The sequence below is a fragment of the Mustela nigripes genome, chromosome 17 (genome assembly GCF_022355385.1).
Source record: "Mustela nigripes isolate SB6536 chromosome 17, MUSNIG.SB6536, whole genome shotgun sequence".
NCBI lineage: Eukaryota > Metazoa > Chordata > Mammalia > Carnivora > Mustelidae > Mustela > Mustela nigripes.
In genome coordinates, this window is record NC_081573.1 from 12627569 (window position 1) to 12641937 (window position 14369).

The 14369-nt window shown below is 43.7% G+C and overlaps 1 protein-coding gene across 1 annotated transcript; it reads right to left on the bottom strand.

The window, feature by feature from the left end:
* Window positions 1–41: 41 nt before the first annotated feature.
* C17H19orf18 (chromosome 17 C19orf18 homolog) lies at window positions 42–9805 on the bottom strand. Its single transcript, XM_059383450.1, has 4 exons — window positions 9724–9805; window positions 4308–4410; window positions 1773–1957; window positions 42–160 (listed from the first exon to the last, which is right to left on the bottom strand). Exons 1-4 carry the CDS (start codon window positions 9803–9805, stop codon window positions 42–44), a joined length of 489 nt encoding a protein of 162 aa, XP_059239433.1.
* Between the last annotated feature and the right edge of the window lie 4564 nt (window positions 9806–14369).

Consider the following 14369-nt stretch of genomic DNA (forward strand, 5'->3'; position numbering starts at 1 on the left):
TCCATGCTGGCTAGCATGTCCTGCATCATTTTCGTTTGCTCTCATAGATCCTCTGAGAATATACCGGGCATAGAATTCCCCATTTTTGTTCCCTTTAATAAATTTTGCTCTTTCCTCAATCTCTTGTTTTCCACATGCTTTCTTCTTTTGGATCTAATAACTAAAATACAGATATAATGTTATTGAGGTACTAGTAAATGAGGAATAGACAAAAGGTGAAAGGAAAAGTATGGAAAAATAAAGTACAAAGAGTAGAATTTTCAAGATAAAATGAATGTTTTTCATCTGAAAAGCATGGTGAAAACTGAATTTAAATTTATTTAACTCCCCCAAATAAAGTTATTTTCCCACATCTTATAAATGCTTTATAAATTCTCAGTTAAAAAAAATAATGTCGGCTGATGAATGGATAAAGATGTGATGTATATATACAAAGGAATATTACTCAGCTATAAAAAAATGAAATCTTGTCATTTGTAATGACATGGATGGAGCTAGAGAGTGTTATGCTAAGTGAATTAAGTCCATCAGTGAAAGACAAATATATGATTTTACTCATATGTGGAATTTAAGAAACAAATGAGCAAAGGGGGGAAAGAGAGAGAGAGAGAGAAGGAGAGAAGCAATCCAAGAAACAGACCCATAGAGAGCAAACAGATGGCTACCAGGAGGAGGTGGGGGGGCGATTAAGGAGTTCACTTGCTGTGATGAACATTGGGTGTCTTATGGAAGTTCCAAATCACTATATTGTACACTTGAAACTAATAGTACCCTGTATGTTAACTAACTGGATTTTAAATAAAATTTTTTAAAAAAGAATACAGAAAAGCTATACTTCAATGTAAGGAAAAGACATTGAAAAAGTATTTCCTAAGGGTAAACAAAGACATTGGTGTCAGTAAGCATCACTGGTCACTGCACTACTGGCCTTCCGGCCTGTCTCTGACTCCTGTGTCTGGGGTTGTGAGAGAGGAGATCCACACACCGGAAGACTGGCACGGCTGAATCAGACAGTGCACTCAAAATATTTTGGCTCTAGAATTTTTGTAAGAAGCTATCTCAGAGCTTCTACAAAATCAGGTTTATGTGAACACATATGCTGGCTTCTCCTCACAAAGATTTGCGGGCATGGTGAGTACCTCTCCTACAAGTGTCCATTCTGGGGGTCTGGATCCTGTTCCCACATCAGATGGAGGCAGACTATGCAAGAGAGACATCTGTCTCCCTGTGTTCTAGACTCAGGAATAGTGCCACCCTGAGAAGTGTGTTTATTTTTTTTTTTAAAGATTTTATTTATTTATTTGACAGACAGAGATCACAAGTAGGCAGAGAGGCAGGCAGAGAGAGAGAGAGAGAGAAAGAGGGAAGCAGGCTTCCTGCGGAGCAGAGAGCCCGATGCGGGGCTCGATCCCAGGACCCTGAGATCATGACCCGAGCCGAAGGCAGCAGCCCAAACCACTGAGCCACCCAGGCGCCCCTGAGAAGTGTGTTTAAAGGAAGATTTAGTCTGGGGGAAGTTTGGTCTCCTGAACTCTGCTCTTGGTCCTTGGAATTGCCCCACAAAAGGAACCGAGCAACCCAAGGCTATTTTCCCCTCTGTGCAGTTTGATGAGAACACTTCATTTCTGCAGATGTGGCTGTAAATATTCACCTTTATTACCTCAAACTCCACTAAATCCCTCTTCGCTTTGCCTCTGGAAACGAAACCATGAGGGCCCGCTCAGCTTTTGTGTGAGTTCGCATCTGACAGGACAAACTGGCCCTGTGTTTACCTGAGTGAATGAACTTCTCCAGCTCCTCCTCATTCTCTGGAAGCAGGTAGGCGGACTCATCCAGGCTCTCTCTCTCAGAGTCGTCACCCACATTGTCGACGTCGTCGTCTCCTCCCAGGAATGGTACGCTGACATTGTTATAAAGCCACACCAGTTGCTGTCTTTCCTCTGCGTGCACCAGCCTACTGGAGAAGAATGTGCATGAGCTTAAGAGCGCAGCTTTCACGGGGAATCATTCTACCTTAATCCTGCGACTTTTGCTTGAAAAGCAATCACTGTACCTGGCGGTAGGCGCGGGAAGGAGGCAGAAACAGACACTTTCCAGTGTGTGCTGACAGGCAAGAAAGGATGTAGCTCAGGGCCAGGACTAGGTGAGGTGAATAAGGAACTCATGTGGAGTACAACAGAATATAATAATATCTTCTTTTTAAACTACATAATATCTTTTTTTTTTAAAGATTTATTTATTTATTTATTTGACAGAGAGAGATTACAAGTAGGCAGAGAGGCAGGCAGAGAGAGAGAGAGGAGGAAGCAGGCTTCCTGCTGAGCAGAGAGCCCGACGCGGGACTCGATCCCAGGACCCTGAGATCATGACCTGAGCCGAAGGCAGCGGCTTAACCCACTGAGCCACCCAGGCGCCCATAAACTACATAATATCTTAATGCAACATTTTACAAAAGAAAAAGGAATGCCAAGAGATCCGTGACGAACAAAATATCAACATTTTAAATAAAGTCCAGGCAGGTATTACTGATTCTTCCTTTTGCTCGCTCTCCGGTGTGGCTTGGTGCAACACTATTACTGATCCTGTATTTAAAATGTTGGCATTTTGGGCGCCTGGGTGGCTCAGTGGGTTAAGCCGCTGCCTTCAGCTCAGGTCATGATCTCAGAGTCCTGGGATCGAGTCCCACATCAGGCTCTCTGCTCAGCAGGGAGCCTGCTTCCTCCTCTCTCTCTCTCTGCCTGCCTCTCCATCTACTTGTGATTTCTCTCTGTCAAATAAATAAATAAAATATTTTTAAAAAATAAAAAAATAAAATAAAATGTTGGCATTTTGTTCATCATGGATATTTTTTTTAAGTAATTGTAGATTTTATAAAATACTGCATTAAAACATCATTCATCCTGATGACTGAGTGTTTTGGCACCCTCTTAAATTTTGTATCTGAGGTGAGTGCCTTGCTCACTCCACCAGGTCCAGCCTGGGCTAGGCTTCTGCCTTCAGCTCAGGTCATGATCTCAGGGTCCTGGGATCGAGTCCCGCATTGGGCTCTCTGCTCAGCAGGGAGCCTGCTTCCCTCTCTCTCTCTCTGTCTGCTTGTGATCTCTGTCTGTCAAATCAACAAATAAAAATCTTAAAAAAAAAAAAAGGTGAATCCCTATGTATATGTTTTTATGTATTTTTTTAAAAGATTTATTTGTTAGGGCACCTGGGTGGCTCAGTGGGTTGGGCTGCTGCCTTCAGCTCGGGTCATGATCTCAGGGTCCTGGGATCGAGCCCCGCATTGGGCTCTCTGCTCCGCAGGGAGCCTGCTTCCCTCTCTCTCTCTCTCTCTCTCTGCCTGCCTCTCTGCCTACTTGTGATCTCTGTCTGTCAAATAAATAAATAAAATCTTAAAAAAAAAATTTATTTATTTAGGGTGCCTCAGTGGCTCAGTCAGTTAACTTTTGCATTGGCCTGAATGGAACTGGAGGGGATTATGCTGAGTGAAGTAAGTCAAGCAGAGAAAGACAATTACCATATGGTTTCACTTATATGTGGAACATAAGGAATAGCACAGAGGACATTAGGGGAACGAAGGTTAAACTGAAAGGGGGAATCAGAGGGGGAAATGAACCGTGAGACACTATGGACTCTGGGAAATAATCTGAGGGTTTCAGAGGGGGAAGGGGTGGGCAGAGTTGCCTGCTGATGGGTATCAGGAGGGCATGTGTTGTAATGAGCAATGGGTGTCATACGCAAACAACGGATCATGGAACACTACATCAAAAACTAATGATGTACTACATGGTGACCCAAATAACAAATTAAAAAATAAATAAAATTTTTAAAAAATTTTTAAATTTTTGGGGCATCTGGTTGGCTCAGCTGGTTAAGCAGCTGCCTTAGGCTCAGGTCATGATTCCATGAGCCCACATCTGGTTCTCTGCTTGGCGGGGAGCCTGCTTCCCCCCTCCCTCTGCCTGCTGCTCTACCTACTTGTGCTCTCTCTCTGTCAAATAGATAAATAAAATCTTTAAAATTTTTTTAACTTTTAAATAATCAGCATTTTCATTTAAAAAAATATAATGCTTTTCAATATATTCTATCCTACTAAAATTGTATTCTGTCCTAATTGTTTTTTTCTTTATTTACATTGTGACCCAACATGAGTACAGTCCATATTCTGAAAAACACAGGTGGGGAGGTTTAGAATGACAGTAATAATTTAGTGATTTTAAGAATTATCATCATCAGCATTACTAAATAATAGCCTGGTTAATTTGTTATGTCTTACTTGAGGTTGGTAATGTTACTTAGTAAATACTTACTATATCACATAAGAAATCGCGATTCCACATACCAGGGCAATGGTAAAGGCTACACATGCAATTATAATTACTTGAACAAGAGCAGGTCTGTGCGAAATCAGTGCTAAAAATGGAAAGAACGGTTCACATAAAATTTCATTTCACTTGTGTCTATCAGTTAATATATTTGTTAACCATATTGTTATTTCAAAGGGGGATGGGAGACAAAATCCAAAGTACCATAAAAATAGCATCCTTAATTTTAAAAAATATGGAGGCTTGGGGCACCTGGGTGGCTTAGTGGGTTAAAGCCTCTGCCTTCCGATCAGGTCGTGGTCCCAGGGTCCTGGGATCCAGGCCCGCACCCGGCTTTCCACTTAGCAGGGAGCCTTCTTCCCCCTCTCTCTCTGCCTGCCTCTTTGTCTACTTGTGATCTGTCTGTCAAATAAATAAACAAAATCTTTTTAAAATAAATAAATAAATAAATAATATGGAGGCTAGATCGCATGGCCTGTGTGAACAAATACACTTTGAATTCCCATGGAAAGGAATCCCCAACTCTATTTGCCTCCTCTGCCTCTGGTCCTTTGCCAAAGCCCGGCTCTCACTCTGTAGGGATGCTGCCCAGATAACAGGATCCCTGACTCGGTCTAGCAGCACCTGCCAGCTCTGTGGCCGCAAGGACAGCAGCTTTAGTTTGGTGACTCAGGTGTTGCACGGATGGTGTCAGGGTGTGCGGTGCCGTGCTGAGAGGGTGTTAGAGACTGAGAACGCCATTCCCCCAACCTGCATTCCAGGTCTCAGCGCTCGCCGGTGTCGGATGTGCTCTGAGATTCCGGCTGCTCTTGCTGAGGTCAGGTGGACGACTCTCCCCCCTGCCTGAGACGAGAGAAGAGTTACTGTTCGCACAAACTGCACAAAACAGCAACTCCACGGCGAGTACGCTCTTCGGCTACTTGCAAAACTTCACACACCACGGAGATTACTCTTCACCCGCACTTGGCCGTCCCACCCCCGTCCCTTCCATGGCACAGAAAGTTCAGCAACTGAACGAAAAACGCCCTGAGCTTCACGCCTCAGTGAAAGCTCAGCCGAGCATGGCGGGAAGTAAGTGCGCTGGGAAAGGGCTAGCGGTGTCTTTGGTATTGAGGAGAGATGAGGGCAGCTCCCAGGAGGGCTAAGGGATAGGAAGATGGGTTTTGCTTTCTAAGATGGGAGAACGGACAGCGCTTTCATAGGAGGACGGGACTGATATTTAAACTGTGATATTTAAACTACAGGAAACGAGGAGGGACTTGTCACCTGTGCCTGTGCTTGTGCCAGTCGGTGGAGATGGACGGTGGTGCACTGGCTGGGGCCATCCTCGGCCTAGAAAGAAAGGAAAGCAAAGAAGGAGGGTGAGGTTGCAGGTGGATGGGGAGGGGGATGCAGATACTCTGTTTTGACTGCTTGGATTTTGCCAGTTAGGGAGGAAACAAGGCCACCCCTCAAGGCAAGCCTGAGGTAATCATGTTGGGGGTTTTCTAGAGCAAGAAAAATTGATATGAAAGTCCCCTGCAGAACAGGAGAGTAGGTGGGTTAGGGAAATGAGAAAAACACACATACACACACACACACACACACACATACACACACACACATGTATTATTTAAAGGTTTATTTATTTATTTTAGAAAGAGAAAGAGGAGGGGCAGAGGGAGAGAGAGAATCTCCAGCAGACTCCCTGCTGAGTGCAGAGCCCAAAATAGGGCTTGGATCTTAAGACCCTGAGATCAAAACCTGAGCCAAAACCAAGAGTCAGATGCTTAACTAACTGTATCACCCAGGTACCTCAAGAAACATATTTTTTAAAAAAGATTTTATTTATTTATTTGACAGACAGAGATCACAAGTAGGTAGAGAGGCAAGCAGAGAGCAGGGGCAGGGAAGCAGTCTCCCTGCTGAGCAGAGAGCCCAATGTGGGCCTCGATCCCAGGACCCTGGGATCATGACCTGAGCTGAAGGCAAAGGCTTTAGCCCACTGCCCCAAGAAACATATTTTTTAGTAGTTTCTTAGAAATGAAATTTCTGTCTATATTGACTATATTTTCTTATTTTCTGTATTTTTAAGGCATTTTATTTTTTTATTTATTTTTTATTTTTTTAAGATTGTATTTATTTATTTGACAGACAGAGATCACAAGTAGGCAGAGAGGCAGGCAGAGAGAGAGGAAGGGAAGCAGGCTCCCTGCTGAGCAGAGAGCCTGATGCAGGCTTGATCCCAGGACCCTGGGAACAATGACCTGAGCTGAAGGCAGAGGCTTTAACCCACTGAGCCACCCAGGCGCCCCTAAGGCATTTTATTTTTAAGTAATCTCTGCACCCAACGTGGGGATCGAACTCACAATCCTGAGACCAAGAGTTGCACACTCCACTGACTGAGCCAGCTTTCCTATTTTCTGTATTTTTGAGGTTTTTCACATCTGAGGTTTTTTCACATCTGACAGACTGTCCCTCCCAGGGTTAGCTATTTCCTAAAGTTCATGGAAACCTCCCCTCTGAGCATGCCTTTGATATAAACTAACCAATCCAGAGCCCACAGCTCCAACTACCTCTCACACAACAAGTCAATGTTTCCCCTACCCTAAATATTCCCAGGGCCAGGTGCTGGACAACTAGAAACCACTCCTATAGCCCAGAGCCCACCGAAATCATTCCAACTATCCACTACTCTGTGTCCCTACCCCACTTCACTCTTTCTTTCCCATGAAAACACCAATAAGGACTCTGAGCCATGCTCCTCCCTCTTGCCCTGCTTCTAGAAATCTGTGAATATAATGTTCTTCCATCATGAACAATCATTTCTGTGTCTATATGTCTTATTATACCTGATTAAAATAAATCCCAGGCATATTTCAGTACTCTGGGCCAAAAAGTAAATACATTCTTTTTGTATTTATAAGGATTGCCAATTGCCCTCTGTAGAAGTTGCACTCTTTCCTTGCCTACACACAAGATATGAGATTATATACACTTGAAGCTAATAGGATGTCATACATTCATTATACTTCAGTTTTTAAAAATGTTATATTGGGGCACCTGGGTGGCTCAGTCGTTTAAGAGTCCGACTCTTGATTTTGGCACAGGTCTCGATCTCAGGGTGTGAACTGAAGCCCTGTGCTGGGCTCCATTAAAAGAAAAGAAGCAAGTTTATTAAAAAAAAAAAAGAAGAAGAAGCAAGAGATTATATTTCCCAACTCTTTTGCCAGTTTTTTTTTTAAGATTTTATTTATTTGACAGACAAGAGATCACAAGTAGGCAGAGAGGCAGGCAGAGAGAGAGGAGGAAGCAGGCTCCCTGTTGAGCAGAGAGCCTGATGTGGGGCTCGATCCCAGGACCCTGGGATCATGACCTGAGCCGAAGGCAGAGGCTTTAACCCACTGAGCCACCCAGGCGCCCCTTTTGCCAGTTTTCTTAATGAAACATTTGCCCACTCTCAACATGATAGCTGAAAATTGGAATGAGTATTTCCCTTATTATGAGTTAGGCATCTTTTCATATAACCAAGAGCTAAGGGTTACAGAGAAAATTGGGAATCTTCCAATGATCTAAAACAATTCTGTCCTCTATCTCCATATTGGAACCTGCACTTGGGACCCAAAGCTTGGACGCACCAGAGGTCTCAGCAAACCTCTAGTGTAAGCTCATAACACCAGTTAGTTTCAAAGTAAAGATTAAAATGCAGGTCTCCTGATACCTTGGCAAGAATTCAATCTCTGGGCTTTGGCAGTAGGGGGATGAACAGGCAAGTGAGGTATTCATAGCTGAGCTTTAGAAAAGTTCCTAATGTGTTTGGGAGGGCTGCTGTATTGTTTTTAAGATTTTCTGTATTTTGGGCCAGCTGGGTGGCTCAGTAATTAAGCATCTGCCTTCAGCTCAGGTCATGATCCCTAGATCCTGGGATCAAGCCCCAGGTCAGGCTCCCTGCTTGGTGGGAAGCCTACTTCTCCTTCTTCCACTCAGCCTGCTTGTGCTCCCTGTCTCGCAGTCTCTCTCTCTTTCTCTCTCTCTGTCAATTAAATAAATAAATAAAATGTATTTTGAAAAAGTCTGTATTTCCTGATGCTTGGACATCTGTGCTATTTTCTAATCTGTTCTGAGTGGCATCATAACTAAACCAACCATCCACAGGGCACTCATTTTTCTGATTTGCAGAAAGGGCTGTACAGATTAGTGATGACCACTGGGGGGCGCCCTCTGGAGCCATATACCACAGCAGCTCTGGGAATGTTCCTGAATCCCAGGCACCATCCCAGATCCCTTGACTTACCATTACGCCCTGTGAATTGCTTGGGCATAATAGGTCTTGGAGCTAGAAAGCCGTTCAAAGGGATCAGAGAGAAGAGACAAGTTTAAGACAGATTTAGGAAAATAAAGAAATAACTTGGCATTAGACAAGGGGACCTAATAGCTAAGAAGGTAAATACTGTTAATAAATTTATTATAATGCCTCAAAGAAATATGTGGCTTAATCTGCAATTTGTTCTGTTTCTATCCAGCATTTCCTTTCATGAATATAGGGGGTTAAGAACATAATGCATTTGCTTTCTGATCTGTTTTTGCAGTCACATGAGCTGGTTGAGGACCTGACAGATTTGAAGGGATCTGTGCTATCATCGGAAGGTCAGAGAGCCAGGGCCAGGGAGGGCCCCATGGCAATATCCTTTCCTCCTACAGAATTACAAGCTATTATATTGTGCAGATAGCATTTCCCTTGTACAGAATAGAAGTCATTTATAAGTACCATGTCTCTTCACAAAGAGTTACTGCCTGGTTCACCAATTGTCAGGGTCATTTTCTCTGTTTTGAGATAAACAGAGTTTTAGGACTTAAAATGCAAAGCATAGAAAACAGATAATTATAAAGAACATTTTATGCTTGCTGTATCTGGATTCCTATGGTCTACCACCAGAATGTGCCCCCACATTACAATTAAAGCCATACAGACACATTCAAATGATCCTGAGGCAGGCAAATTTTCTGTGTGTGATGAGTGAAATGAAAGAGAGGCACAGTAATCCCTGAAAAGAAAGCACAGCTTACCAAGAAAGAATAATACCGGACTAATTTTCAAGCAATGCTTATCTAATTATATTACTGTATGGCGCATGCTCCTAGCAAATACGTAAGACAAGACACATTCATACAGTGAATAGGATGACCCCAGACTATGGTTCCCATTTCACCTAATGAGTAATACAATGACTTACCTCTGAGTCTTGAGAAAACACCTTCCTGCTTAGTGACATTTGTGGATGTTTGTGATTGTTTGTAGCCTTGAAAAGAAAACTTGTAGCAGTGAAATGTAATTACCCCTTCTTATTTCCCCTGAAACAAGTAAAACAATAGTTGAAGTTACCCATTAAGTCTGTTGCTAGATCAACTGGTTGGAACTCACCTCCATAAGGCAAGCATAGAAGAAGTGGGCATTCTATTAAAAACAAAACTAGAAAGGTGAAAGAACTTTGAACCTTGTCCATCACTCCAAAACTGTTAGTCTTTCAGCATACGGATGAAAGGATAGATTTAGCTATAGCATAGTATCTGCCCTGTATTTATGAGGAACTATGAAACTCTGCTCCCTACAGAATGTTTGGGTTCTGACCTGGAGTTACCAGTGTGAGGTCAGCTCACGTTGCCACATGGACTTCCTCCACGGAACCAGGTCAAACAATGGGGATACTAACAGGATGGGGCATGGGAAGAGGCTCATCTGTGGAGAACAGAACCAGGGCCCTGCCCTCGGGGAGTGTACAGACCAGTGAGGAGGCAGCAAAGATCATTGAAAATTCAGTGGGACACACAAGAAGCCAACAGAGAACACAGTAGGGCTGTGTAGTCAAAAGCCTAAATTCTAGTCCGAGTCTCTGGCTTCCTAAACCTTCCTGCTTGATCAGGTAACTTAAGCCTTGGGTTTCAGCTTCCTCATCTGTAAAAACAGGAGAAAGAAATAGCACCTACCTCACAGGACTATAGCAATGTCTGAATAATGTAACCCATGCAAAGCTCAAAAAGTGTTGGCACTGAGTGTTAGTTCTTGCTGGAAAACGGGAGAGCATCTGCAAAAAAGCAATTCAGTACACCTCCACCCTCTGGGTACTCTTCAGAACCATAGACCCCTTTGGCTGCCTCCAGAAATTTCTTTAAAGGAGATTAATTGAATCATCTCAAAATGTGGAAATGGAATTGAAAATAGCATAGAAGATTGTCCCTTGTACATGTCCTTTGTCAATCCAGTAGTTCTCAAAATACCCAAGGCAATTTTTGATTCACCTCTACCAATAACAATAGCAGACCAGATCTTCGGTTGCTTGTGAAGTCCCCTGGGATTAGAAACTGGTTCCACTTGCACTGTACCTAAAGGCCAGCTATCCTTTCTTTCTTTCTTTTTTTTAGATGTATTTATTTATTTATTTATTTTAGAGAGGAGGGGAAGGGGCAGAGGAAGAGGGAGAAAGAGTCTTAAGCAGATGCTGCGCTAAGCACACAGCCCGACTTGGGCTCAATCTCATGACCCTGAAATCACAACTTGAGAGGAAACCAAGAGTCGGATGCTTAACTGACTGCACCACCCAGGTGCCCTGCAGCTACCCTTTCTGAATGTTTCTGAGATGACAAACCTAAATAAAACCCTCTAGATAGTTATACCCATATAGTGGACTATTGCCAGCTTCTTGCTTTACTCTTACAACACCCTTATTCCCATTCCTGTCCATAGCCTGATCCATATACAACACCCTCATTCCCATTCCTTTCTTCCTTCCATCCAGCTATACCTGGGGGATGATCCATGTAAGAACGTGGCTCCCATTCTCATTCTATGTTCTGCAATCTCAGAATTGCCATTCGGATCCACCTGGACAAGTTCATCTGCTATGTCTCTTTGGAGTTTTTGTTGTTGTTGTTGCTGTTAAGGAAGTTCCATGCCCAGCACAGAGCCCAAACAGGGTCTGATCTCATGACCCTGAGATCAAGACCTGAGCCAAGAACAACAGTCAGAAGTGAGCCACCAAGGTGCCCCTTTGGATTTCTTTTTGGACTGTTAATTACCCTATGGGCACTGCTCCTGCTAGACTTGACTTTGAACTGTCAGGATCCCCATGGAGGCTGCTTTCTCTGGAGCTGGTTTTAGGATATCAACTTTCCCAATGGTTACTACTGCTTTGCCCAGTCCTTTCCCTTAGGTCTCTGGACACCTGGCTCTTCAAGACCTGTTCCTGAATTGACTCATGTATTCCATGCACCCCGCCCCGCTGGATGAATTGTGCCAATCCATCAGAATACCACTGTGGGTTGGGCTAATGATACTGACAGATGTGCAGATCAGATCAAGCTATGAAGATTAGGCCAAGAGATAAACGTCTTCCATAACATAACCAAAACCTTCTAACAGATTCCCTTAAATCCAGCAAGCCCAAACTGTTCTCTTGGCTTTCTCCCACAAAGTCGGGTGCCTGGTTTAGAACTGGGTCTTAGACCCTTGGCATATGCCTAATAGGAGTCTTCCTAGTTTTTCCCTTTATCAAAGTTTGCCAATCCCAATCGCCTTTAACCTGGGTGGCAAGCGTTATCCATCCCAATCAGTATTTTTAATGATGTTGAGACATCGCAAAGTAGAATGTAATTTTTAAAGTTCTAATTGACATAATATTGTATTAGTTTCAGGTGTACAATGATTTGATATTTGTAGATACTGCAAAATGATCACCACAATAAGTCTAATTAACATCTATTACCATACAGTTAACAACATTTTTTTCTTGTGATGAGAACTTTTAAGATCCACTTTCTTAGCAACTGTAGCATTACATATGCAATATAATATTAACTTCAGTCACTATGCTGTACATTACATCCCAATGATGTATTCATTTTATAACTGGAAGTTTGTACCTTTTTACCCCCTTCACCCATTTTGCCATATTGTAAATTTTTAAACTTTATATTTTTCTGCTCCCTAAACACCCACGCAAATAGGCCGTGAGCACCCCACTCAGATGACCAGGTTCCCTAAGTGTTAAGACTGGTTCCTGCCTCAAGTGTTCCCCTTTGCCCTCCCCGAATATGTCTTATCAACATTCAAATGTATCAACAACATCCTCTCCCACCTATTCTTGTGTTCTCCATTCTGACCCCAAATAAAAGTACTTTCCCATGGATACTCACCTTCTGTGCCTACCTTCTTGGCTGAGCTCGCTCACTAGGTGCCCGCACTGAGCAGCCCCTCATGGGGTACAGTTGACTCCTGGTATTATAATCCTGTGGGTTTTGACAAATGTATCATGACATGTATCCAATCTTATAGTAGTACACAGCATAATTTTTGAGACATGCTGCTCCAAAACTCCTTTGTACTGCACCTCTTCATCTCTCCCTCCACCCTCTCCCGGGCAATCACCAATCTTCTTACTCTTTCTGTAATTTTGCCTTTTACAAAATCTCATATATTTGGACTCGTATAATTTGAAGCCTTTTCAGATTGGCTTCTTTCACTTAGTAATATGTATTTGAAGTCCTCCCATGTCTTCCTCATAGCTCATTTCTTTTTAAAAGCTATTATTTTGTGGCTTTTTTTTTTTAAGATTTTATTTATTTATTTGACAGAGAGAGATCACAAGTAGGCAGAGAGGCAGGCAGAGAGAGAGAGAGGAGGAAGCAGGCTCCCTGCTGAGCAGAGAGCCCGACGCGGGACTCGATCCCATGACCCTGAGATCATGACCCGAGCCGAAGGCAGAGGCTCAACCCACTGAGCCACCCAGGTGCCCCTATTTTGTGGCTTTTTAAAAAAAGATTTTATTTGGGGCACCTGGGTGGCTAAGTGGTAAAGCCTCTGCCTTCAGCTCAGGTCATGATCCCAGGGTCCTGGGATCAAGCCCCGCATCAGGCTCTCTCCCTGCTCCGGAGGGAGCCCGCTTCCCTTCCTCTTTCTCTGCCTGTCTCTCTGCCTACTTGTGGTCTCTGTCTGTCAAATAAATAAATAAATGAAGTCTTTAAAAATAATAATAATAAAAATAAATAAAAATAAAAAATATTTTATTTACTTATTTGACAGAGAGATAGAGTGCACAGGTAGGCAGTGTGGCAGCCAGAGGGAGAGGGATAAGCAGGCTCTCCACTGAGCAGGCAGCCCGATTCAGGGCTCTATCCCAGTACCCTGAGACCATGACCTGAGCCGAAAGCAGAGGCTTAACCCACTGAGCCACCCATGTGCCCCTAAAAGCTATTATTCTGGATAATTAGTTTGGATGTTCTTAAATTTGCAGTTTAATTTAATGAAAACTCACATTTCTACTTTATTGGGTCTACTCATGCAAGAAGCACTTGTATCTCTTAATCATTCACATTTTCATTTATAGCTTGTGAAATGTATGTAAATATATTGCCATAGGATTTTCTTTCTTTTTCCCCTCAACATTAAAACGTTTGTGTGGGGGCGCCTGGGTGACTCAGTGGGTTAAAGCCTCTGCCTTCGCCTCAGGTCACGATCCCAGGGTCCTGGGACCAAGGCCCGCATCAGGCTCTCTGCTCAGCAGGGAGCCTGCTTCCTACTCTCTCTCTCTGCCTGCCTCTCTACTTGTGATTTCTGTCAAATAAATAAATAAATAAAATCTTTTAAAAAATATAAAAAATAAAACGTTTGTGTGTTTGCAAAACGGAATTTCCCCTTCATATAGCCCACCTGCGGCTGGCAGATAAGCAGACCTGTTCCAGTATTTGCAAACCACCCCCATGGCTAGTCCTCGCAGGGACATCAAAGGGTCTACCAGCCCTCAAACTTTCACACCCGCACCTGAGATCTGAGCACGGCCCACCATGCCAGCCCGCGATCACTCCCGCAGCCCTGGAGCGACCACCTGCGGACTAAAGGGAAAAGAGGACCCTCCCCGCGCACTTCCAACGGGGGAAGCAGGGCCCTGGGCCTTCCTTGCCTCGGCGCCCGAGCCTCCAGAGCCGGAGCCGGTGGACTACAAGCCCCAGAAGGCCACGCGGCCTGACCGCGTCTCCTAGGTAACCGAGCTGTGCCTGCCGCGAACCGCGCCCACC

What these genes read in the sequence shown, in the direction of transcription:
- C17H19orf18 (XM_059383450.1), bottom strand. Translation starts at nt 9,805, where the DNA reads ATGGACAAGGTTCAAAGTTCTTTCACCTTTCTAGTTTTGTTTTTAATA. An exon ending in TCTATGCTTGCCTTATGGAG is followed by an intron (nt 4,411 to 9,723) that starts GTGAGTTCCAAC and finishes TTCCATTTTTAG; the next exon opens with CACTGATTTCGCACAGACCT. An exon ending in GGAGAAGTTCATTCACTCAG is followed by an intron (nt 161 to 1,772) that starts GTAAACACAGGG and finishes TCTGTATTTTAG; the next exon opens with TTATTAGATCCAAAAGAAGA.